The 23,744-nt window shown below is 39.0% G+C and overlaps 1 protein-coding gene and 1 long non-coding RNA gene across 10 annotated transcripts in view; one reads left to right on the top strand and one right to left on the bottom strand.

Annotated features, from left to right (window-relative positions):
• The window catches only part of SLC15A5 (solute carrier family 15 member 5), a 75,049-nt gene that overhangs the window by 41,008 nt on the left and 10,297 nt on the right, over positions 1-23,744 (bottom strand). For 5 of the 8 annotated variants that reach the window (XR_012053757.1, XR_012053760.1, XR_012053758.1 and 2 more), the window contains 3 exons: positions 21,714-21,802; positions 3,889-4,381; positions 1,440-1,662 (listed from right to left, as the gene is read on the bottom strand). Coding sequence is in view for 2 of the 8 variants with exons in the window: in XM_032746380.3 (XP_032602271.3) it covers positions 1,440-1,662; positions 3,889-4,252 (587 nt within the window). In the remaining 6 variants the exon portion in view is untranslated. Of the gene's footprint in view, positions 1-1,439; positions 1,663-3,888; positions 4,382-6,041; positions 8,811-11,884; positions 13,703-21,713; positions 21,803-23,744 lie in introns of those variants that run through there. The other 3 variants (XR_012053761.1, XR_012053762.1, XM_072923806.1) reach the window with 2 other exon arrangements.
• LOC140682260 (uncharacterized) lies at positions 8,879-22,080 on the top strand. Of its 2 annotated transcripts, none has more exons than XR_012053763.1 (3): positions 8,879-9,526; positions 16,232-16,407; positions 21,677-22,080. It is a non-coding gene; the product is annotated as an uncharacterized lncRNA (long non-coding RNA). The 2 variants fall into 2 exon arrangements; XR_012053764.1 differs by lacking the exon at positions 21,677-22,080 and adding an exon at positions 16,917-17,387.

The raw sequence follows: 23,744 nt of genomic DNA, 5'->3' as shown, positions 1-23,744 counted from the left end.
GATGGCATTCCAAAGCCCCTCCTTGGGTGCCAGTGCAAAAATTAAAATTTTTTTAATTGCACGTGTGCCTTTCTCGATACTTCCAAAGTTCCAAGAACTGACCCATTCGGATTCCCCCAAGGAACTTTTTATTCGTATTATATCTCCTTTGTAATCAACACTGAGAAATGTCACTTTGATTAAACACAACTCTGAATGGCCAAGACCACAGTACAATAAACTCTCCAGAGCTATCCTTCAGAACAACTGATTGCTCTCCAGTCTTAATCCCCCAGAGTCTTATTTAATCAAAATGATGTTGCTAATTAAGGATTAAAACTCAGAATAGAGTAAAAAGGAAGGGTTTTTTTCCTCTTTTCTCCTATGGGCAGGTCAAGGAGGCAGAATCTGCTCTAAGGAACTAAACAGTCTCATCCACCTTTGGTAAAGCTACTTTATTCACTGAAGTTTGGATTTAATTCAAAACTCCTTGATATTAACATAATTGGAGGAAAAAAGAATAGCCAGGAAAGCCATCCCCAAAGGAGGAGAGATCTGATTCACCAAGATCTTCATTGATTCTTCAGCATTGCATTGTTAATATGCAAATGTGCTCAGTTTTTATTTTAATAGCCATTCATGTAAAGGTGAAAGAAGGGGGCAGTTTAGGGCTTTCTTTCACCCTGACTTGAGTAGGAATGTGGAGAGTCCCACTGCATGGTTTAACCAGAAAATATAGCACTCTCTATTGGGTTAAAGAAGGGGAAAATAAGGATAACCAAATCATTAAAAATTACCTCCCTAATGCATGGAGAAGGAACAATTCATACAAAAAAACCCCAAAAACCACCAAACCCTAATTTTTAAGAACCATTTTAAGAACAATTATTCCTAAAGAACAAAAAAAACCCAACAAAATACAAAAGCTAAGTGGTTCATCAGATGCCAGAACTTGGCAGCAGCAATGCTGAAGTAATACAGTGAGTTTGAGACAACTCACAATCCTGACTTCCAGCAAACCAGCAGTCTACTGCTGCCTGTCACTGCTAAAAATCTGCTGATGTAAATACCAATATATCATTGAATTTTGCCACTGTTAGGGAGCAACAGCAAAATATCCTAAAGGCATAGCCACGTTAAAGGCAGAAAACCAAATGGAGTATGTTGTTCCAACAGCAAAAAGGTTAGCAAGTCTTGAGTATTTGGGCAAATTGTTTAATCCTGAAAACTCTGACTGAGCACTTCTGTAGATGGCCAAACTAGATTATCATCTACTAGCAAAAGGAAAAAGTCAGGAAAAGCTTTAACTCTTGGGAACTCTTCAAAAACTCAAAGGTCTACAATAGAAATCAAAACATGAAACCCACCCTCCACAGAACCTTTGAATTTCAGCGGTGCATTTCGAGGCAATGCTCTATTGCTCCCGACAGCTATTTAGCCAACACTAAATTATTACCAACCAGTTGAAAAATGACAGCAGCTCCTTTGGCCCACAGTCCTCAAGGCTGTAGGCACTCAGCGGGCACACAATGGCTCTTATGCCTCCTATTCCCAGGCTGGCTGTGAGGAGTGCAAAGTAGAACAGGATTTTCTGCTCCCTTTTGGGCAGGGTGAGGAGAATCTGCCGTCTGTCGATGTGAACGTCTTCAAAGGGGAACGACACCACAGGTAACAGTGCTGTGCCTGGAAAGGAAAGAAAATTGTCATTGGAAAGGAATTTGAACCAGATTAATAAGACTTGTATTTTTTAGAACAGGTATGTTCTAATGCAGGTATGAGAAGACAGATGGAAAATTAAAGATAAACAAGAGAAAACTGTAAAGAGGGAGAGGCAGAAACTTTTTTGGTGTTGCAATGTAAAGCAATACCACTATGGACCTCTGAGAAACCAAACCTCCTCTGAAGTGCCTGCAAGGATTCAGGTTCTTATATCAACTGAACCACTAATTAACCAAAAAAACCCACAAAAAAATCCCACAGTGGAGTGCAGCTTTTTTTTCTGCATCTTCTAAAATCCCAGAATTGTAATAGGAATAATAATTTAATAAATAAATTCTCAAAACTTTTGTTGGGAAAATTCTTTATTCTGTAGCAGCTTCATAGAAAATATGATTTTCAGACAATTTAACTATAGAACCACTGCCACAAATTGCATTTGCCTCTTCTAGTCTGCAAAGCAAGTCTTTCAGATTTAGTCAGCTGTAGATTTTTCAAGTTTTAATGGACACTAAGCTTAAAATATATTGGTGTTTCAACAGCACCAATATTAGCCATTACTATGACTGTGCATTACACTTGAATATATCAGGAATGTTTAATGATTTATCTCCAAAGGAAGAAATGCTCTAGTTAAAACCATACCCAAAGGCATCAGATTGTGTTTATGTCTCCAATCTTCTACTTTAAGAAATGCACTGAAAGGACAAGTGGCAGAAAGATTTCAACCAGAACACCAGGGGAGAAACAGTGGAACACAACAGCAAACATTTTTCCAGAGTGCTTGAATAATGGTTTTGCAATCAGCTCAAGAACATTTCAGGAAAGACTCTGATATTTTTTTAGTTTCTTTGCTGCATGTCTAAATAACAATGTGGCTGGCTATTGCAGAAATCAGACTTGTTCAATGACTGGTTCAAGCAAGAAGCATTTCTATCATCTTGGATTTGCCAGAGTAACTAGCAGGTTGTGCTGGGAGATGTCCTACAGCAGGAGGCCAAAATAATGCATGGGAGATGTCCTGCCTGCTACAGAACAGGTGGATTTTGTTTGAGCACTGCTTTTTCTGTAAAAAGTGCTCAAAACAGTGCCCAGGGAAGGTTCAGATTGGGCCAAAAGCAGGCAGGCCCTCAGGGTATGTATTAGGATACTTAAGGCAAAGCTTGTTTTTGTTGGTGTGTTCTTAAACACTTTGCCTCTTGTCCAAACAGAAAAGTCCTTTGTACCTTTACATCTTATCTTACTCCTAGCAGCGGGGAAGCAGTTCCTAAATTCTCTCTCTGACTGAAGCCTGGCATTTGTGCCAAACACTAATAGCCTTAGGGACCAATTTTAAGAGTTGAGCATCCATGCTGTCAGTAGCTGACCCACTTCAGAGGAGTCAAGTTTGTGCACCAGATGCACACAGAAACATTGCTTCGTCTCGCTGAAAGCTGCAAAGGTGAAAACACCACAGTGCATTTTGCAGAGGAGGAGCTAAATAAGCAGCTGCTGAGGAGGCTGGGGAAAACAGATGCCAAGCACCACGTTTCTACAAGATCAGCAAAACACCAGGCAATCCCTGGGCTGGCACCTGTCGGAATCTGTGCTATTGATGATTCCGAGATTGTAGAAAGTCTCTTTCTGCCCCGCTGCCAAAGAAGAAGCCATAACTGGTCTGTGCTGTTTCAAGGTTGTTTATTCTGTTTATCTCTAACATGTTCTGCTGCCCTGCCGCAGCTCTGTCCTGCAGGGCAGCATGTGGGGCTCTGCCCTCAGTGGGATGTTACAAACATTAAATACCAGAAACTACCTGTGCTGGATTTACAATAACGTGCCAATATCTGTCACCTATGTTGAACAGTGTGTCCCCAGCCTAAACCAACAGAAAAATGCCAAAACTACAGTGAAACATGGAGGGCATGAAGAAGGAGGAAAAGGACAAGACACACCCAATTTCCTCCATCTTGTGCCCTTTGGACCCCTTATCTAAATCCTAAAATTTCACTTTCGCACCTGTGCCACATTTAATTATTACTCATATCAAACACTCAGAGCTTGTAATTCATCCTGTAAGGTAGAAAACTTTTCCATGGACAGAGATCACAGACAGTGTCTCTGGGGGCTCTGTACAGGGGGGTTCTTGACCCCCTGCCAGGGTCCCAGACCTTCCAGGGCAGCCAGAGGAAAGCCCTGGACACCCACAGCACCCACCTAGGAAGTGCAGGAACATGCAGATGCACACCAGCTTGGTCCTCCCCACCAGGTACTCTGCGAGCCAGCCCACCAGCACGGGTGTCAGCGTGGAGGTGCCCACGAAGCACATGTTGACCATGGCTGCCTGGTGGCTGCGGTAGCCCAGCTTGGCGGTGCAGAAGAGGATCATGTTGCACACGATGCCGAAGAACGTGAACCTCTCGCACAGCTCCACCAGCAGCACGCAGACGGCCTCGTGGAGCTTCTTCTCAGCTTCAGGCAGCTTCCCATCACGGCTGCTTCTCCCAGGTCGTTGTTCCTTGTCAGCCATGTGGTTCAAAAATCCCTTCTCCTGCGAGTCTCTTCTGTCTGCATCAGGCATTCCTGTCTTTTTATTTTTTGAGCAGATCAGCTTGAGTTACAGGTGCTCCTCCACTGTCATTAGCAGACTGGTAAGAGTCTCGCTTTGAATTCCACACTCTGCTACTACAATTTCTTAGGGCACCTGTCACTTTTGAGATATTACATATAGGATCAAACAATATTTAAAAAAAAAAAACCAATAAACTCAAAGACCTACATGAACATTTCAGTTTCTGAATATAGCAACATTAGGAAGTTAAGTAGTTTATTTAATTAGTTCACTTGGGGGTGAATGAGATTTTTCCCCAGAATTATATTACCTATTAAATGATGTGAATCCAATACTGTATGCAAAACTCAATCTGTATGTTAAAGATAAAGGTTTAAACACACATGAAAGCTAACATTTTCAGCAGAATTCAAAAGAAAGATTGAGAAAATAATTTGGTTAAAACTATCCAATACTTTAATTAGGCAACAAGTGAAAAACTGCAAGTAGATAAACACAGGGTTTTTGTTTTTTTTTTTTTAAGGTTAACATTATCAAATGATTGTGCTATTTCTTTCTATTTCTGGTTGAAATTCAGATAAAGGTAATTATAAAAATAAGCAATGTTACTAGGTTTAAGTAAGAAAAACAAATTTTAAAATAAAGTAAGTTGAATATATTATCAAAATTAAAAAGAGAAACCTAAAAACTGCCTAGCTCAAAACTGTTATTTAAGGCAGATTCTGCCCTGTAGCTACAATGCACCAGAAGGGGCAGGGGCACAAGCAATGTTTTATTTTTTCTTTCATATCAAACAAAAGCTATTATAGCCTTGAGAAGGAATTAGGAAGAGCCAAACTCTGTGCTTTATAATGTTCCTGATACTTTATCCACAAAGTCTGCTGATTTCCCAGGTCAGCTTCTCCATTTTGTGGAGCTCATTAAGATCACTAACACCTGATCAGAATGCCCCCACCTGCCAATGGAAGCATCCCACATCTATCTTGTGCAAATGTAAGTGCATGCACAAGTTACAAGGAAGTGGAACACCAGGTCAGCTTCTCTGAACAGAGCTCTTAGTGTTTCTGATGGCATTTTTTGAGAGATGGGTTCTGCTGTTTGCTTCCAGCTGTCCTTATAACTGCTCAAATTTGGCCTCTTCAGATCTATTTAGGATATGAGAACTACTACATCACAAAACAGAGGCACAATAGTATATAACCAGCATTGATAAAGAGTCCAAGATTACCTAAAAAAAAAAAAAAAAAAAGCAATTGTGATTCAAACATAAAGCCTAAAAACTCTGAAGCTTAAATCTAAGTAGTAATAGGTTTTTTCCTATAATTAAATATATTTTCAACCTATTTCAAGTCTAAAGCAAGAACTCAGACAGCAAAAACATCATAGTTTTCAGAGACATTAAATTGGGGATGAAAACAGCTGTGACTTATAACATGCCAGGAACTACTTCTGTTTTCTGATCCATGACAGGTAAAATGAGCCTCCTTTGAGCAAACCAACCAAAGAAGTCACAAGTATAACTCAGCTTGGTTTCTTCATCAAAGTCTAAAGAAGCCAATCTCAAATCAACACAGGACAGAGGAAAGCATTTTACCTCAGAGGTGCACATATCTTCTGTTGCATGAACAGAAGATCTTCATGTTTTATCCAACTACTCACAAAATAATTTTTCCTTTTTCTTTAAGCAAATACAGCTGTATTTTAACATCAGACAGAAAACATAAGGACAAATAAACTCTTGCTCCAATAGACATTTGAATTTAAAATACTCTGTTTTCCTTCAGAGTGCCGAGTTTACCTGTTCTCATGGGTGCTGGCAGCTCACAGTGAATCACAAAATGGGAACCAGCACAGAGAGCAGGGCTCCTGGCTGGGATGGCTCTTGGTCCTCATGTGGTTTCATTTACCCAAATTTGGAGTTACAAGCTAGGAAAAGGGCATAATTGACCAAGCCTTATAAATGCCCCAGAAAGCAGGAATTGGGTGATTTTCATGATTACTTTTGAATTGCCTTTGCTTGTGATCAATGAGGGTGTGGTGGTGACAGTCCCAGATCAATCAGTACGTGATTAACATGTGCAGTGCTAAGAGAATGTACAGCTTAATGTAACTATAGGATCTCTATTGATTTACCTTTTTAATCACCTCTGCAGTAATTATAGGTGGTCAGTCTATTTACTTGACATGTTTTCTAGTGAATTCTAGTTGAATTATCTGGCATTCAACTGGTTTATTCTTACCCAAGGTAATAGAACTGCATAAAGCTTGATGAAAAACCTTTATTATTTGCATTAACATATGTAGAGCTTTATATATACTGGAGCTCCTAGAAACTGGACACATAAAATAACTTCTATTTCAAAATCCAGCCCTTCTGGCAGTACTTCTGTCTGTCAATAAGGACTTCATGTGTTTTTTAAACAAATCTTTAAAGATCTGAAAATGTGGCAGTCACATCTTGGAGAGAGGTTTATAAAAATAGTTGTTTCTCACATGGCAGTGTCAAGCCCATGAGAGGTCTGGCTGTTAATAAAAGAGCTGCTCTTTGGTGCCTTACCACCCCAGGTAAAAGGTTACTTCTTCTCATATTAGAACCAACACATTAACATTAGGCAAGTGAATTAAGTTGCTCAGGTTGGAACAGAAATTTTCTATTAATTTTCTCTGACAAGGATAATTGTCAGTATTTTTATTGTAGAGGTAATTTACTGAAATAAAAGAGGCAGAACTTCAGTGTCCAGCACAACAGTTCTTCTAGCTAAAAGGGAGTAGTGGCTTTGTTTGTGTTCTAGAAAGGTCAGTCTCCCTAATTTTTTAGTAAATTTAATTCAGCTTTACTCTTTTTTAAAGAGCATGTGAGAGGTGTTACCCATCATCATAGAAGTGGCTGTGGTTCCTGCTAAATATCATGTTGGAAACATAATTGATATGGACAAGGCTGACAGTGCAACACAAGAATTTTGACACTTGTAAATAAAACATTAAATGGGTCAAATCTTTCTAGCTAGCACCAGGATTCCCATGAACTTGCATGGTTTGAGAAGCTGGCTCAATGATTACTGACTTGAGGACTGCAATTTAAAAGACAGAAGAAATGCAGAGCAAAAGGTTCATAGATAAAAAAATAATAGCAATTTAGCTTCTAGGGTGAACTTTGTATTAGTCTATGAATTTATTGTTCTTTTTTTGGACAATGTATTAATTCCTACGCCCTACATCTTATTTCACAGGGAATAATGAAACTTCTTTTGTTGAAATTGTTACTTCAGACAACTATTTCAGTGATTTCTGCACTGCTGTCACCAGAGTCTTGGAGTACTCAGGCCTGAGAGAGAACTGTGACAAAATATGGCAGTGCTTCTTTTGGAGTTCCCAGAATTACAAACCCATATCTGATGCTTCTGAGAAACTTCATCAACATCAGTACAAAAGCTGCCTAGTATTTTTCTGACTACATACCAGAAGAATTAATACATGCAAACCCCAAGTGCTTGTGAAACATGTAAAAGGTCAATTAAGAAACTGAAATGTAGTCATCACGAGTTTGAGAAAGCCAATTTGTGAAATCTGTTATGTTAGAAAATCTACTAAAAATAAAATTGCTTTATATTTTATAAAGATCTCTCAAACATTTTAAAAGGACACTTTAAAGGCTGAAAAATGGCATCTATGAAATAACCAGTTCTTAAAATTACTGATTATATGAGAAATTCTCTGAGAAGTTCTGGAACTATGGTACCACATTACTTTGAATATTTTTATTCTCCTTTTGGTAAGTATTTTTGCAAAAGTTTCAACAGCTTAGCCAGATATTAACTGCCAACCTCACCCACTTCTGCCTTGCTTCAGCAGGGATGTTATGTCTGTCTTTTCTCATGGCCACTTTTTTCTGTGAAAGTGCAAGATCAAGTTGAGACTTCAAATTTATTGAAAAGCTGTATTTTAAGAGATATATTTGCTTTTTCCTAATATAGTAATAATCAAAAATAGTGTGGGAAAGCCATATTCTTTATTCTGCTGAAATGCAGCAGATCAAGAAAGATAATTAAATCCCTCTCCCAAGAGGTCCTGGTGGAGAGTGTAGACAGGACATCTGCTATAACCTTTATTTTCTCTGCTTGTCCTGCAAAAGCCTTCTCCCTGAATCTCACTTTCCCCCAGTGTAATTTTTGTGTGTCTCTGATTTAAGCAGGGAGTGTGGCAAAAGCAGAGAAAGGAAGCAGGAATTCCACGGCTTTTCCCATGGCACCTGGAGCAGGACAAGAATGCGCAAGATGTGTGTAGGAGTCCAGGGCTTCCCTCTGGCTGCCCTGGCAGGTCTGGGACCCTGGCAGGGGGTCAGGAACCCCCCTGGACAGAGCCCCCAGAGACACTGTCTGTGATCTCTGTCCATGGAAAAGAGTTTTCAATCTTACAGGATGAATTACAAGCTCTGAGTGTTTGATATGAGTAATAATTGAGTGTGGCACGGGTGCAAAAATGAAATTTTAGGATTCTAGATTAGGGGTTCAAAGGGGACAAGATGGAGGAAATTGGGTGTGTCCTGTCCTTTTCCTCCTCCTTCATGCCCTCCATGTTTCACTGTAGTGTTGGCATTTTTCTGTTGGTTTAGGCTGGGGACACACTGTTCAACGTAGATGATAGATATTGGCACGTTATTGTAAATATAGCGCAGGTAGTTTCTGGTATATAATGTTTGTAACATCCCACTGAGGGCAGAGCCCCACACGCTGCCCTGCAGGACAGAGCTGCGGCAGGGCAGCAGAACATGTTAGAGATAAACAGAATAAACAACCTTGAAACAGCACAGACGAATTATGGCTTCTGCTTTGGCAATGGGGCAGAAAGACAGAGACTTTCTACAATCTTGGAATCATCAATAGCACAGATTCTGACAGACGTGAATGCACTGGAGCGAGTCCAGTGAAGGGCTGTGAAGATGCTGGGGGGCTGAAGCATCCCTCACACGACCTGCGAGAGCTGGAACTGCTCAGCCTGGAGCAGAGAAGGCTCAGGGGGTTCTTTTTAATGTATAAAAATACTTGGAGGGAAGGGCAGAGACAGGCCCTCCTCAGTGCTGCCCACTGACAGATAAGAGGCAACAGGCAACAAAACAAAACAGAGGTAACTCAATTTAGGACTAATTAAAAACTTGTGAGGTTGTCAAATATTGAAAGAGGTTGCCCAGAGAGGATGAAGTGGAATCTTCACTCCTGAAGATATCAAAAACCTGACTGGAGACAGTGCTGAGCCAGCTGCTGCAGGTGCCTCTGCTCTGAGCAGGTGAGGTAAGAGTAGAAAATTGCCAGAGGTTCATTCCAACTTCAACCATTCTGTGATGCTGAGCAGCAATACTAAATGCTTTGGCAAAGTAGACTCTAAGCAAGATGAGAGAAGAAAAACGTTTCTTGCCCAATTGCTGAGCATGATCTCTCTGAGTGAGGAATCTACTTTACAATCTATGAGTGCTAATTTATTTTGATATTTTTTTTTTCAGGGAGATGGTTTTAAAATTGCTGATCCTCAAACCTTTACTATAAATGAGAATTATTTTGGCATGATTACCCTGTTCCTTCAAACCCTACATGTTTTATTTTTGGAATTTTATTCAAACATATATAATTATCTATGCTAAGCAGTTTATCATATGTTCTAAGGCTTTTGTCTTTATTGCACCTAGCTGACGGTTTTATAATTCAGGAGTAATTGAATTGCAATTATTTTTCATGATGCATGGTGTGGTTTTATATCATGTTGTTGGCAGATATTCTTTATGGTGTCGTTTGGTCTAATGGGAAAATTAGAAGTAGCTCTATCATATAGAAAGATGGCTTTTTTGTGTCATGTTATAGTTTGTAGATGGCACCCAGGATATTTTCTTTTGACATATAGATTTTTAGGTAGAGGCTGAAATGAGATTCTAAAGCAGAGTTCACAGTTGAGACAATATTATCTGTACATCCAAGATGATTTCAACTTTTCTCCCACAGTGACAGTTCATTTATATTCAAGCCCATTTAGCAGACTGTGGTTAGTATTCTAAAATACATATATAAGTACTGTGTGGTGGTTGAGTTTCTGCTCTAAATTCATCTCTGATCCAAAAGAACTGCTTTCAGAGAAGCCAGAAAAAGGTGTCATCATCTTTTTTAGAAGCAAATCTCCATCAGAGCAGGGGATTGACAGCAGATCTCCCACCTCACTGAAGAGATTTCCAGCCACTGCAGTGCCCAGGTAGTCTTTAATCTCTCCTGCTGGAGCTTCACATTGTGTCAAGCCTTGTGAGCTGTATGGACGCTGACTTTGTTAACCTAGAGATTAGGGCTGCTCTCCTGGAATTTGGGAAATTCAAGGCAAATGCAAGGCTCTATGTCAGTGAATAGTTAATTATGTCTACGGAAGAGAAATTCTTCAATAGACAGGAGAGAGAAAGCATCATCTGAGAGAAGTACAGTTTTGGCCCAAGAATGATAGAAAACAAGAGCTAAATGCTGGACCCAGCAGAGCATCCTTTTAAAAAGGGAAAAGTATTTAAAAAAGTACTCAAAATTTTCAGTTTTGTTCACAAAATAATATCTGAGGTCTCACAAATTTGCACGGGATGTGTCAATGGTCATATGAACCCCAGACTGTCTGCCCATATAAAATCACCCAGATGATCACATAGAAGTTCATGGCAGGAAGTTTCAGTCTCTTCTTGAAACCTTTTCTATTTCCCTTATATGTTCATATACATTTCTGCTCTGTAAGCTAGTACAGAAAGAAATGTAGCATAATTTTATTTATCCATCTGCAAACTTGAATGTCCACAAGCTGAGAACTGTGTGAGTCACTACAGACCCGGTCTACAGTGCCTTGTGTGGCTTGATTTAGGGAGAAGCTGGCAGAATTTAAAATGTTTCTCTTGTAATGACCAATATTTTCTCATTGAAACTGATTTTTGATCAAGTTTTTTGTCTTCATGACAGGTGTCAGCATGGTCAGCAGGTAAAGAGAGGTGATGCTTCCAGCTACAATGTCCTTTATTGTCAGCAGTTTGCCTAAAATGAGCAAAACTGAAGTTACACTCTTAATCTGGGGATATGTACAGCAGAACTGTTACAAAATTAGCCTCAACTGAAATACACCAGATGAACTTTTTCAACTCCATTTACTGTTAAACCTGGCTGATTTGGAGCAATACAGATGACAGAAGGCTCACTCAGTACTTTCCAGTGATGGAATGGGTGGGTGCTGGATGCTTACAGCTGCAGAGGTTTATGAAGGAAGGGGAGGTTTTCCCATGCCTCAAACATTGATAACACCACATCACCTACTTTTATAGCTGGCTGCACCTCTGGGCCTCTGCTATTTGATGATGTGAATACACCTTTTGCTAACTGCATTTGTCTCTTTAAAGACATCACTGAATTTCCCAAAGCACAGTTGCTCCCACTTAGATTGCAGTCTATGAGATCTGAATTTGTGTTTGGAAATGCTGTTTTCAATTTCCACTTAAAAATCACACCACAGCCGTCAGTGGCTCCTCCACCTGCTATTCAGTGCTCACAAGGAATATTTGTCATGTTCAATACAAGAGACATCTGCAACATCTGCCCAGGCAATTTTGAAAGCATGGAAGCAATTTAAGAGAAATAGAACTAGAATAATTATTACCTTTATTTACATTTGATACATCTGTAAGAGTCAGAGTTATTGGTTTTTAAACACTGGACTTAAAATTTTAATTTAAGTGCTCGTGTGTGAATTTCAGGACAGAAATACAATTATTTACATGGAATACACTGAGTTTAAAAATAATCCTTCTCCATTTTGAGACATACAATATACTAAATTTTGAAAAATTCTTTTTTTTTTTTTTTAGAGAGGTACACCTGAATGTGTGATTCCAAAACAATATAATCAGACCAAATAGCTTTAGCAAAGATAGCAATTCAAAGCTTTTAGTGCAAATGCATCACAAATGCTCGCACTTAGAAATTCTCTTTCTAAGGTCGCGTTTATAGACTCTGCCACAATAAAAGAACAAAAATATCTTTGATGATTTAGCAGAGAAAAGGGTGGTACTGAAAAAGAGATGAGAAAGAATGGGATGCGAGACACTATTGAAAAATAATTGCTACTGTTACAGGAAGAGAGCCTAAACTCAAAAAGAAAGAAAGGAGAGAAAGAGAGAAATAAATTTGGTATTAGGTGCTCACATTTTACAGTTAGATACATAAGTGTTTGTACATCAGTAGTTTAGTCACATTCATAATGCACATTGACCTAAACCTACATTTGAGTTTCTCAGCTTTTCTCCCTATTGCTTTCTCCTTGACAGACTTTTTGAAGATCTTAGATATTAAATCTCTTAGCGAGATGAACATCAAGTAATTGTATTTGTGGCAGAAGAGATGAAGGTGGAGGAATGCAAACCAAGTTTTGGCTATCACACAAGGATCTGATAGGAAAAGAAAAACACAAGGACACCCTAATTTCCTCCCCCAGCTCCCCTGGCTGAGCTGGAATGGTGGAGGAGAAGCTTACATGCCAAGTGATGCACAGGGAGACCACACATAACCAAAATATTTGCCTTTCTCCGTGTGTAACAGTGGGCATCAGTTTCAGAGAGAAGACTTCAAGTTTTAACACAAAAAAAAGTTTGGCAAGTGTTCCAAGGGATGAGGAAGACACCTTCGGTTCCACTGTCTTTTCACAATTACAAGTCCCCACTCCATGGTAGACATTCAATGAGTTTATGTGTCTCAGATTATCACACTGCACTACCTGAAAATAAACACTGAATTCAGATCAGTCCTTACACTTACTTATGGATGACAGAGCACACAAATTGGTCTGGCTCCTTCCAAGAGAAAAGAATCATGCTTCCTGCTAAAAAAAAAAAATGGCAGGGAGACATTTAATGTGATTGCAACTAACTGTTAAAATCCACCAGGCAGCTGTCAGGAGAAAAAAAATAGCAGAGGTATATTGTCCCACTGCAGAGATGTTACATTTATAAGATAATCTCCAGCACAGCACTCGTAGCTCATGTTTGTTCACATCCTTCAGAGGAATGTTTTCTAATCATCCAGAGAGGTTTACAGTGTTGTGTTGAGTTAACACCAGTGGAAATCAGGCCAGCAAGCAGGAGATCCATCACAAACAGCTGTACAGCACCTGTGTGTGCTGTGCGAGTGGCTGCTGCCTCCACTTTGGTGAAGAAATCACAATACACATTTTTCACAGTGAAGGATTTTGGCAGTCACACAAGCACACTTTAATGGAGTTGTAAAATCCTGTTGGAGCTGTAAAATCCTGAACAGATCTAAGCTTAAATTTGAAGTCTTAAAATTGTTTCTTCTCATGGTCCATAGCGTGTTTCGCCTCTGGATTTTGCAGATGGGATGGGCAAGTTAGCCCTTCTCTGTTAGACAAAATGGAATACACCAACCAAGAGCAGGCAGGAGTTCAAGTCTTTGGCATTGAACAAGGGAAAGAATTAGGTTTCAAAATATGTGCATGAAAGTATCCATTAATATATTTGCTGTGATATGCAGTAATGTGTTTAAAATGCATCTTATCAGTGCACCAACTGTCTTCCAAGTCATTTGTGAATTTTCAGTGTGAATGTGTATCCAGAGGCTCAACCTGATAGTCTTGAAGAGCGTCAATTTTCACAGGATGTCTCTAACTAGTCACTTCTGCAAACATTGTCTGCTGCTAATTAAGTCTGGCACGTTTCTGTCAGATAGGCAAGGAATATTGTTTGCCACGCTAGAGATGGGTCAGTTATGGTACAGAGAAACTGTGGCTCCCTTGCAAATTAACTGCAGGGCCAAATATAGAAATGAAGAATCCTAAAGAAGATCAGAGGAAAAACTAAGATCCTAAATAATGACCCTACTCACACAAGGTTGAATCAAAGCCACTCCAAATTTTACATGGGAGAGGGAAAAAAAAAATAAACATTTTCAAAATATTCAAGAGTATGACAATCAGACATGGGCTTTACATGTGGGGCACACCGTATAAAGCCCTTCTGTCATGATACTGAATATTATGTTGATATTTGTCTTGCTGGGAGAATAATCCACAGAAATTTCCTAGATGTTCTAGATTTAATATTTATTCTAGATATAATATTTCAGATAGTCTCCAAATTGCTCTGCCTTGCAAAACTTTAAGTGAATCTGATTTTTTGAAATCAGATATTAAAATAAACTTTACCCAGGTGCAATTCATATTGGAAACCCTTGGCAAGAACTGTTGTTCACTGCTTATTTGAAATCAGAAAACAAATACTGTACTCCATGTATTTCAAGTTATTTGGCAACTTTTACCAGGCCCAGACTTCAGTTCTACTTTGTAACATGGTGACAATGTGACTGGTGATAGAAAATATAAAATGGTCTTAATTCTGCACATGAGTTGAATGCTAAAAAATCCTTCTTGCTCCTTGGTAAGGCTGCTGATGCTACTGCCACAAATCTTGTGTTTTCTGTCTTGGTGAAATGTTTTTGCCACGCTCTTGTCATTGTTAATGACATTTAATGCAGATTATAATGTGCTACCATTATCCCTGGCCACAGAAAAATGTAGTTTGTACCTGAAGCTGCTCACAATCTTTCTGATTTAGACTTTATCTACACTCAAGATCTCTCCCAACATAACATTTTAGTAGCTTTTTTTTTTTTTTTCTCTTTTGGATGTAAGTGTAACATCAATAAAAAGCTTCGGTGTGCAATACAGTACAAAATCACCCTGCTCCCCTTGCTGTACAGGGACAAGTACATGACAGAATGATGTTTTACAGGGCTCTAACAACAGCCAATGGGTTGTAGCACTTTAATTACAGCGGTATATTTAAAGTGGCACAATTTTGGAGTGCAGACAAAGCCTTATTTACCACTTGAGGTATAACAGCTGCATAAAAAATTATACTCCACAGATAAATCACCCCGTGAGGGTGGCAAAATACTGCATTTAGCATCTCTCTGTGCCAGCAGGAGTCTCAGCAAAGCCTCAGACACCTGCTAATGGAAAATAGAGAGGCTGCTTATTTTTATTACCTTCAAAGTTTTTGTGATACTAAGCTTTGGATGTATCAGAAATTACTGATTTTATTCCCCCTTTGGAAATTTGAACTTTGCTGAAAAAGAAAGAAATAAATCCTAGTGATTTCCTGGTGTTTTTTTTTTGTTTTTTTTTTTTTTTAAACAAGCTGTGACACTGAGCTTTTGTATTCCCTAACCCAACTCTGTGCTGACCATATCTCAGGAGACATTAATGAGGGGAAGAAAACTGAGCTGCATTGTCCCCACTCAGTGAGAATTTTTTGCCACAGAGACAGAATACTTGTCACCTTCTCCCTGAGTGTCAGGTAGGTCCCTCAAGCAGTCAGGTTCCCAAAGTAAATACAAAGTTCTCAATGGTGTGATAGTGTCTATCATGTGGGAACAGCTGGAGTATGAAAAGATATCTTAATTTTCCCTGTTTTTTTCTTCTTTTTCAACAATTCAAAAGGGATTTTGGGGTTTCCTGGAGATTTATTTTCTTTTATCTACCATCTGTCCCAGCAGTTAGTTACTTAAACAGACAAAGCTGAAGAAAATACAGCCCAAGAATGGTTTTTTTTAATTTTTGAAATAATTTAGACTCTGTTCTGTTTTTCACTAAGAAAAGTGAGCCGAAAGCATGTGACACAATGGAAAGTACAGCTTCCTCTTTTTTTAACTCCTTGTGTATTCAGCCTACTCAGTACCTTTTTATAAGTGTACAGCTTGCATTTAGAAAAAGAAATAAAGGGATCAAATTAATATTTCTGCTAGTTATGGAAGTTCAGCAGGGCAGGACTCCCTTGCAGGACACATGCAAGCAAGTGCATGGCAGTGGCACCTATTCCTGCTGGCTGTGAACACTTCTGCACAACTCACACCAACTTTGCCAAACCACCAGAAGGAATTTTTTTTCAATTTCTGATACATTCAATATTGCTTCTTCCAGGTCATAATCATTGCACTGATATCCCACTGAAAAGTTCCAGGTTTCCACTGAGCAGGAGTTTGCCAGATGCCTGTTGTCCCCTTCCCCACCTGGCTGGGGATGGCTGGGCCACCAAGGCAAAGACCAGCATGGAAATTCTGAATCCCAGGAGCCGCCACCACCTCATTTCCAACCAGGTATGTGCCCCAAAGCTGACACAACAAGGGAGCTTCCTGTTAATACCAGGTTTCAAGGTGAGATATATCTTCAGGAAGTAAGGTCAATAAACAGAATTTAGGCATTTTTAGAGCTGTGTTAAAGTTTTAGTTCACTTTCCATTTTTACTCAGTTGATTCTGCTTTGGCTGATGGCAAGGATGTAGTGCAACTCTAGCCTTAAGACAGAAAGGTACTGAAAAGCTCTCAGCTCTCAGCAAGCCTGCAGACATTATGTTCACTGCCTAAATTGCATTTATACAGCTCTCATCATAAGAAATATGCTGGGTAAGTTCAGGGGTAGGTTAACCTGATCTTGATAAACTTTCTAATTATTTGCCGTTGATTTGGTTTTGTATGTAATAGTTTCTAGAAAAGGGTTTGATTTTATTTTTAAAGCAGTTCTGAAGTAATCTAGATAGCAATAAAAGCTGTCAAATACCCAGAAATTGATGCCTTTTTTTTTTTTATTTCTTTTTTTTTTTTAACAGAATGGGAAGAAATAAGTTCTGCAATAAATTGTCATTTGGTGGTTTTAAATGCTGGTCAGAACAAGCCTCCTCGAGCAGTTTAAACTCCTGTAGTCCATTCAGCTTTCTGCCCGTTGGCTACAGCTGCCAACCAAGGGCTGTTTACTGAGTGCCAATTGTGACAGGACATTTTGCAATGCTGAAGGACCAAAGGGCACAGCACAACGTGCTGTGAGAAAAATGCCTCATTTTAATCGGGAAGCTCGTGAAGTGAAAAAAAACCTCAGCCACCAAAAAAAACAACTGGAATTGAGGACCTTCTGCCTGATAAAGACTGAAAAAAAATATTTTAAACCTCATTAGAAAAATAAAGTTTGCCTATTTCTCCTGTTTCATACACTGTGCTGGGAAGGAACACATATGCTGTCACATTCCTATTTTACGGCCTCTTTTTTTCCCCCCCTACCTTCGTACCTCAGATTTGAACTTTAAACTTGTGACAGTGTTATGTTCATTAGAATAAAAATCACTTGCTATTTCCATTGCAAAGCTCCCCCCCAGAGGTTATCTTAGCTATTTTATAAATCATATCAGGAGGAAAGCTGGCATAAAGGTTGACAGCTCACTCTAGATAATCACTTCCCCTTCTCTTAAGTGACTTTAAGCAGAAAGGAGCATGTAGCTTGCCAGTTCAGTTTTTAGTGGTCAAGCATCCACATCTAACCACCACCAACACACTGACTAAATTAACTTGTAAGTATTTTACTGAAATGCAGGAGGATCACAGTCCTGCTCAGGAGAAGGAATCTCAAACATTCATCAGCTATCAAGCCATATTTTCTCTGTCCTTCCAGGGCAGAGCTCATTACATGGAACGACATGAACACCAAAGCACTTTGACACAGGGTCCTTGAAGGGAACCCAGGGTTCAGATTACTGTTGATTTATCAGCTTCCTCAAGAGCTAGACTGATTAGACTAATGGCTTATAGGGGATATGATTTCAACATTAAAGTCCTGCATCATGGAAGCAGACAAATGAAGCAAGTTAGATCTTGTAGTAAACAGAACCTACAACTCAAGGCAACAACCCATTAAGCAGAACATTAAAGGGAATAAACACACACCAAAAGAATCCTGGGTTTAGGAGAATAGGTCAGCTTATGTATTATAATTTTTCTACATCAACCAAAAAACCTGAATCCTAATCCTCTCTGAGAGAGACTGAAACAGTCTGGAAATAGTGCCACATCTTCCCAGGCTGAAAAGAAAAATAATTAAGAAAACTCTCCCTTGAACACCTAATTTTCCCATGACCTGATTACAGGCATTTTGCAATCAATATGGACCTTACACTATTTCTGTTGGGCTTTAGAGGCAGAGTGCTTGGAAGGGAAAGGGTTAATTAGGGCAGGTAAAGGGAGGGGGCACAGGAAGTAGATGGAAAACCTTTCTTGAAAGTTGGTTGTGATAGAAGCAAATATCTGAGAATATTAACCTGAAACATAAGTATGATTCAGCTGCTAATCACTGCATCTATCCCTGAAACTATTGTCTCTTACTAAATGAGGATAATAAGCCTGTCCTTTATAAAAAGGGTAACCCTGAAAGAGAGTATCACTAACAAAGGAGCTTTTTTTCATCACACAGAATCAGAAGAAAAATTCAGCTCAACGCCATTAGGAAGAATAAAATCCAACCCTGAGAAAACAATTCCTTTTTTTACTCATCTTATAATTGGACTTTGCCATTAATTTCTCTTGGAAGTCAAGAACTTGATGAGGTACAAAAAGGAACTGGATATTTATGCAGAAAATAAAAATTATCTATAGAATTATTAATTTTGAGGGACAAATGCTAGGAAAATATATTAAATATCATGTTTCAGATGTTTGGCAACTATAAACTGAGCAGCTTAAACTGACAGAGACAAAGAGTAGCTAACTAGGTTCCCTCAAATAAATAGTTAACAGTAGTGTTGTGGAAATAAAGGAACTTCTTAAAGTAGAAAAAAAATCTGAATCTTTGGCAATAACTTGCATGAAAATACTTCCAGTTAAGAGATGCTGCACAAAGCACTACACATTGCAGCTCTTACTGGCTCTCAGCCTTCCCAGTACTTTTATTAAGTTGATCTTAGCTTGTACAACATCCCCAGGAACCAGAAGAACCTAACATCTAGTACACCCTGGTAGCTTCAGGACTTGGCAGCCTCTTTACAATGATGAAAGATGTGTGTATATAGAAGTATTACTCAGTTATTTGCATACACAAATCTTAAAGAGGTGAAGGAATACATGAGACACCACCCAGCAAAGTGGGTCAGAGTTGAGGGCGTGTTTGCAGGTAGGTGGGAGCACACTGAACATCCTTCATTACCAGATTCTTGCAACATGGTACTGGTCTTCATTTCTCAGACCTGTCAGGTTCCTTTAGGTACACATGAAGGAGATGTAAAATGCAGAGATTCCCAGTCTGGTGCAAAACCACTGAGTAATGGTTACCTGGCTTCTTGACATGGGAAATTGTCAGAGCTGGGTGTGCACTGGCTGTTCAGCAGATATTGTGCCATACTCTCACCTGTCACTGGGTTCAGTGCCTAGGAGCAGAACTGGGAGGCAACTACAAAGTCAATATTCTGTTTGCTCTAAAGGAAGAAAAGCGGCGAGAAAACTCAACCAAAACCTCTGCATTGTGTCTTGCAGCTATCTTCACACTTACTAAATGCAAATATTTGGGAATGGAACATTAAACTAGTATTACTATCAAACTATTAAAAAAGAGGAAATGATTGAGGGAAGAAGAACCGTATCTGATTTCTAGTGAAACTCCCTTTAGAAGAAAAGTAGTTAGAGCTAGCTTAATTTTTAATGTAGCCATTAACTTCTTAAATGAGAATCTGCTAGAACAAAGCTGCAGCTATTCCAGAGTCTGGCTGAGGATTGTTCCTGCATTTAAAACTGAGAGAGTGCTTTTAACTTTGCAGCTTGTGATGAAAGAGATTGGTTGCATCAGTGGGAGTTCCTGGCAATACTCAAATTTCCCAGAGCAGAGCTTGCCTTGGGTAATCTCACAGAAAAAGAAACACTGCAATGTGGCTGGGTGCCCAGGTCAGTGACAAGCTGAGGACACAAAATAAGAATCTATTGGGTCGATTGTCTCCAGGAGCCCAAGTGATATAAAGCATCTTTCAAGAAGCCAGAATATTCTTCTCCTACTGGGAAACCAGTTTTGCTGCTTATTTTAGCTTTGATTGGAGATGTGAAAAGGCATGGGATGGTGCTCATTCCTCCCATGCACCCTGCTGGCAGTTTCTCATGGTTTGATTTCACCATGTACACTCCCTGAGGAACAGAGAGACCATTCATGGGTGCTGGGAATTGCTGGGAACTCCATTTCAACAAGAATTAATGGCCATTCCCATTTTGACTTTGATTTGGCCTCTGGAGATATTCTTATAAAAATGTAATTTCTGCAGAATGCTCTCTGAAAGCATCAACATGTGCTGTGGGATGAAGATATTGCCTTATTTACTCCAGATTCACCTTAACCTTCCCCCAGTTTTACACAGTCCTTTTGCATTTTGCTGTTAGAGATGCTAAGCCATTAGTGTGACTACCCTGTAGTACGAACCTGAAATTATTAAATTAAATGTTTATGAATTTGGCAGCATTTCCTGGCTCCTTGAATGGGGACAGTTCAATACAATTTCTACCCTGCACATGCATGCAGCCTGGGGGCTGTGAGTCATGTTGGCTTTAAGGGAGGCAGCCCTCCCAGACTGTCACTCACCTGGGTTATTAGAAACAGAGCACTTTAAGAATTACTCTGCCACCTCCTCACCTCTAAATATAGCTGGTGTGCGTGGGTCTTAAGCGATTTAGCTAGTCTGAGAAAAGGTCTCATTCCAAATAATCAATTAAAAATCCATCATTTTGAGAACTATGCAGGCCTCAGGCCAATTGCATCTTGGATGTAATACCTTTGACTGTTTAATGCTGATATTAATTATTTGTATTACAGCTGGGGATCTGAACTCAGAATGAAATTTCTCTGCACTACCCAGTAGCAAGTCCTGTTCCAAAGAGTGCACTATTTAAGCAGGGATGATGGACAAAGAGCAGCAGCAGAAAATCATCATTATTCCCTGCTTCACGGATGGGAAACTGAAAGACAGATTCAATGACCTGCCAAGGGTCACATAGGAAAAGAACTAATTCATAAATCCCACTACAAGGTCTTAAACCATGAGATTTCCTCTCGTTCTTTAATCAATAATAAAACATCACAGATGTCTAAGAATCTAATATCTGTAAAACTGCTCCAAGGTCTATAGGCACGATACAATTAATTTCCATTAACAGCAATGTGATATGAGGGCACTCTGTACTGACCAGAAAAGTAGGCCTTGCAGACTTTGCAGTTTTTAAATACTGTTTTAATAGACAATATAAAAATCTGGGATAGTCTCATTAAAATTAAAATATGAGGAAACAGTTGCCAAACCTTTGACCCAAGTTAAAACCAAAGGAACTGATTCAGGAAGTAAGCCAATGTTTTAAAAAAATCAGGTCTAGAAAAAGCAAAGTCTTTAAGTGAAAATATTTATGATTTTAAAAAATTAATTTAATTTAAATTAATTTAATTTAAATCAATTAAATTAAAATACTTATAATTTTCCCTTTCTGAATGAGGATTATGTTTCTAAGTGTTGTGTGTGCTGTAGTTTGACCTTTAGGGCTGTGCTTAGCCACATTTTTTAACTCCTTCCTCTCTTACTAGCACAAAGGATTATCAAGAGAAATTCTCAGAGATTTACCTGCCTGAAAGACTCGGATTTCAGGAAAAACATCGAGTATCAAAGAACTTGCACCACGATCAGCAATGCTGAGTTGCATGAGCCAAGACCTGCAGGTTACAAGGAAGAAGTTAAGCACTGTGGGAAAAGTTCAACTCACTCAGCCCCCATAAGGCCAACACAGGGAGCTTCCATAAACACCTCAACTCCTTCTATTCAAATCCCTCTGCAGTTTCTTTCGTGTATTTCCACAAATCTAACAGGAATCATCACTAGGTTGTGCAATACATAATCAGACTTTACCAGGTATAACTGTTGAATCTGCCTATCACCCTCTTTTATTGTCTGTTGAATGAGTAGAAAAAATAAAATTAAAAAATTATTACTGTTCCAATAAGCCTGAATGTTGTAGTGAGTTATGGTCATGTCTAAATTTTCGTGCAATGTACACATTATTGACATTAATGCAATTGCACAGTTAAGCATATATATCCATTTTTAGGTGTTGTGACAGGTCTGACTTTTATTTAATGTTTTTGAAGCATGTAGCTAAACTGCAACCTGTAGCTACTGCTCCAGTTAAAAAAGTCAAACAACAGCACTCATTTTAATTCAGCATGCTACACTTAGAGCATTGATACTACCAAAAAAAACCCCCAGAAATTAAACTTGTTTCTTTACAACCAGTCTTAAACCTCCAACATTCCTAATACATAAATCAAACTGACAAAACACTAAGAAAACCTTTGGCTAGCACATTTTAACAGTTCTGGAGAAATGTAGAAATTCTGGTTTGACCATTAATTCTGTAGAAAGACAATTACAATGCAGTATAGTACAATACAATGCAATACAATACTATTTTCCTTCTTTGCAGTGCTACACAATGAACTTTGATTCTCTAAGGATTTTGCACAGGGAGCCACCCACTATTCTTTGTTAAAACTATTGCACAGAAGAGCAGAAGTGAAAAATTAAGTTCACTGCTTTATCAGAGGTGCCAAATTTACTGGCTGGCACAGACTAACCAGCTGAAAACTTTGGCCCATCGGTGTTTATTCTGATAAGTTATCTCCAGCAGTTGCAGGGTAAAATTCTCAGAAAAGAGATGCCATTGCTGTTGCTTTCTGCACTTGTGAGAGGTGATCTGCAGATAGGCTGTACTCATGCAACATCTACTCTTAATCTTCTTCATCACCAAGAAAATTCAGGTTTAAAGGAGGTGCCACTACTTGTGACTGCGGTTATTTTTCAAAAGTGTAAGAATGAGTGAAATCCTTTGTGTGTAACTGAAGCTGGATGTAAGCCATGTCCCAAAAGTTAAGAAAAAAAAATAAAATCTGTTTGGTTTCATAAGACTTGGACTGGGTCTATTGCAGCGGAAGAAACAAATCAAGTACATTTATTTCTGCAAGAATAGTAGTCAAAAAACTTGAATTCAAGTCAGTACAGCTCATCAAGCAATAGCTATATTTTAGGTGTTTCTGAACATATTGTAAAAGGTCATGAAACTTTGTAGGTGGCTTATTTATTCAATAAAATTTAGTGAAAGAAGGAAACTTGCACTCCTCCTCATGGAATTAATGGAATGTCCAAAGATTTTAACAGCACCTTCTGTAGAAAGCCAGTAGCAGAAAGATTGCATTCAGGCAAATCTGGCCACCCTAATGTGCCCTTGACCTCCTTTATGTAGCATTAATATCAATTTATCTGCCTTGTCAAGTGAAGAGTAGAGGGAATACTGAGTGGCAAGAATGAGTGAAAAGAGTCCCTGAACTGGTTTCAAAAGTAGAGGGGGCACAATTTCAGAGAGGCTTTTTAGAGGCTAAAAGTGAGATGGTGCACCTGAAACTTTGGAACTAAATGACTGAAGTAACTTCACAGAAGTTTTAAAGGAAACATGAATGAAATGTATTTGTATTATAAAATCTAAGAATATGGGGCTAGAATTTGCTCTTGGTTTGGAAGGTTATGCAGGGCAGATAAAGGGGCTCACTTATGCTGCTGAGCAGCTCTTTGTTTTGGCTGCTCTGGACTGGGAAGGCAATGCCA

This window comes from Taeniopygia guttata, chromosome 1A, assembly GCF_048771995.1.
Source record: "Taeniopygia guttata chromosome 1A, bTaeGut7.mat, whole genome shotgun sequence".
NCBI classification, from domain to species: domain Eukaryota; kingdom Metazoa; phylum Chordata; class Aves; order Passeriformes; family Estrildidae; genus Taeniopygia; species Taeniopygia guttata.
The sequence above is the reverse complement of the archived record's forward strand: the minus strand, read 5'-3'. Positions and strand labels throughout refer to the sequence as shown.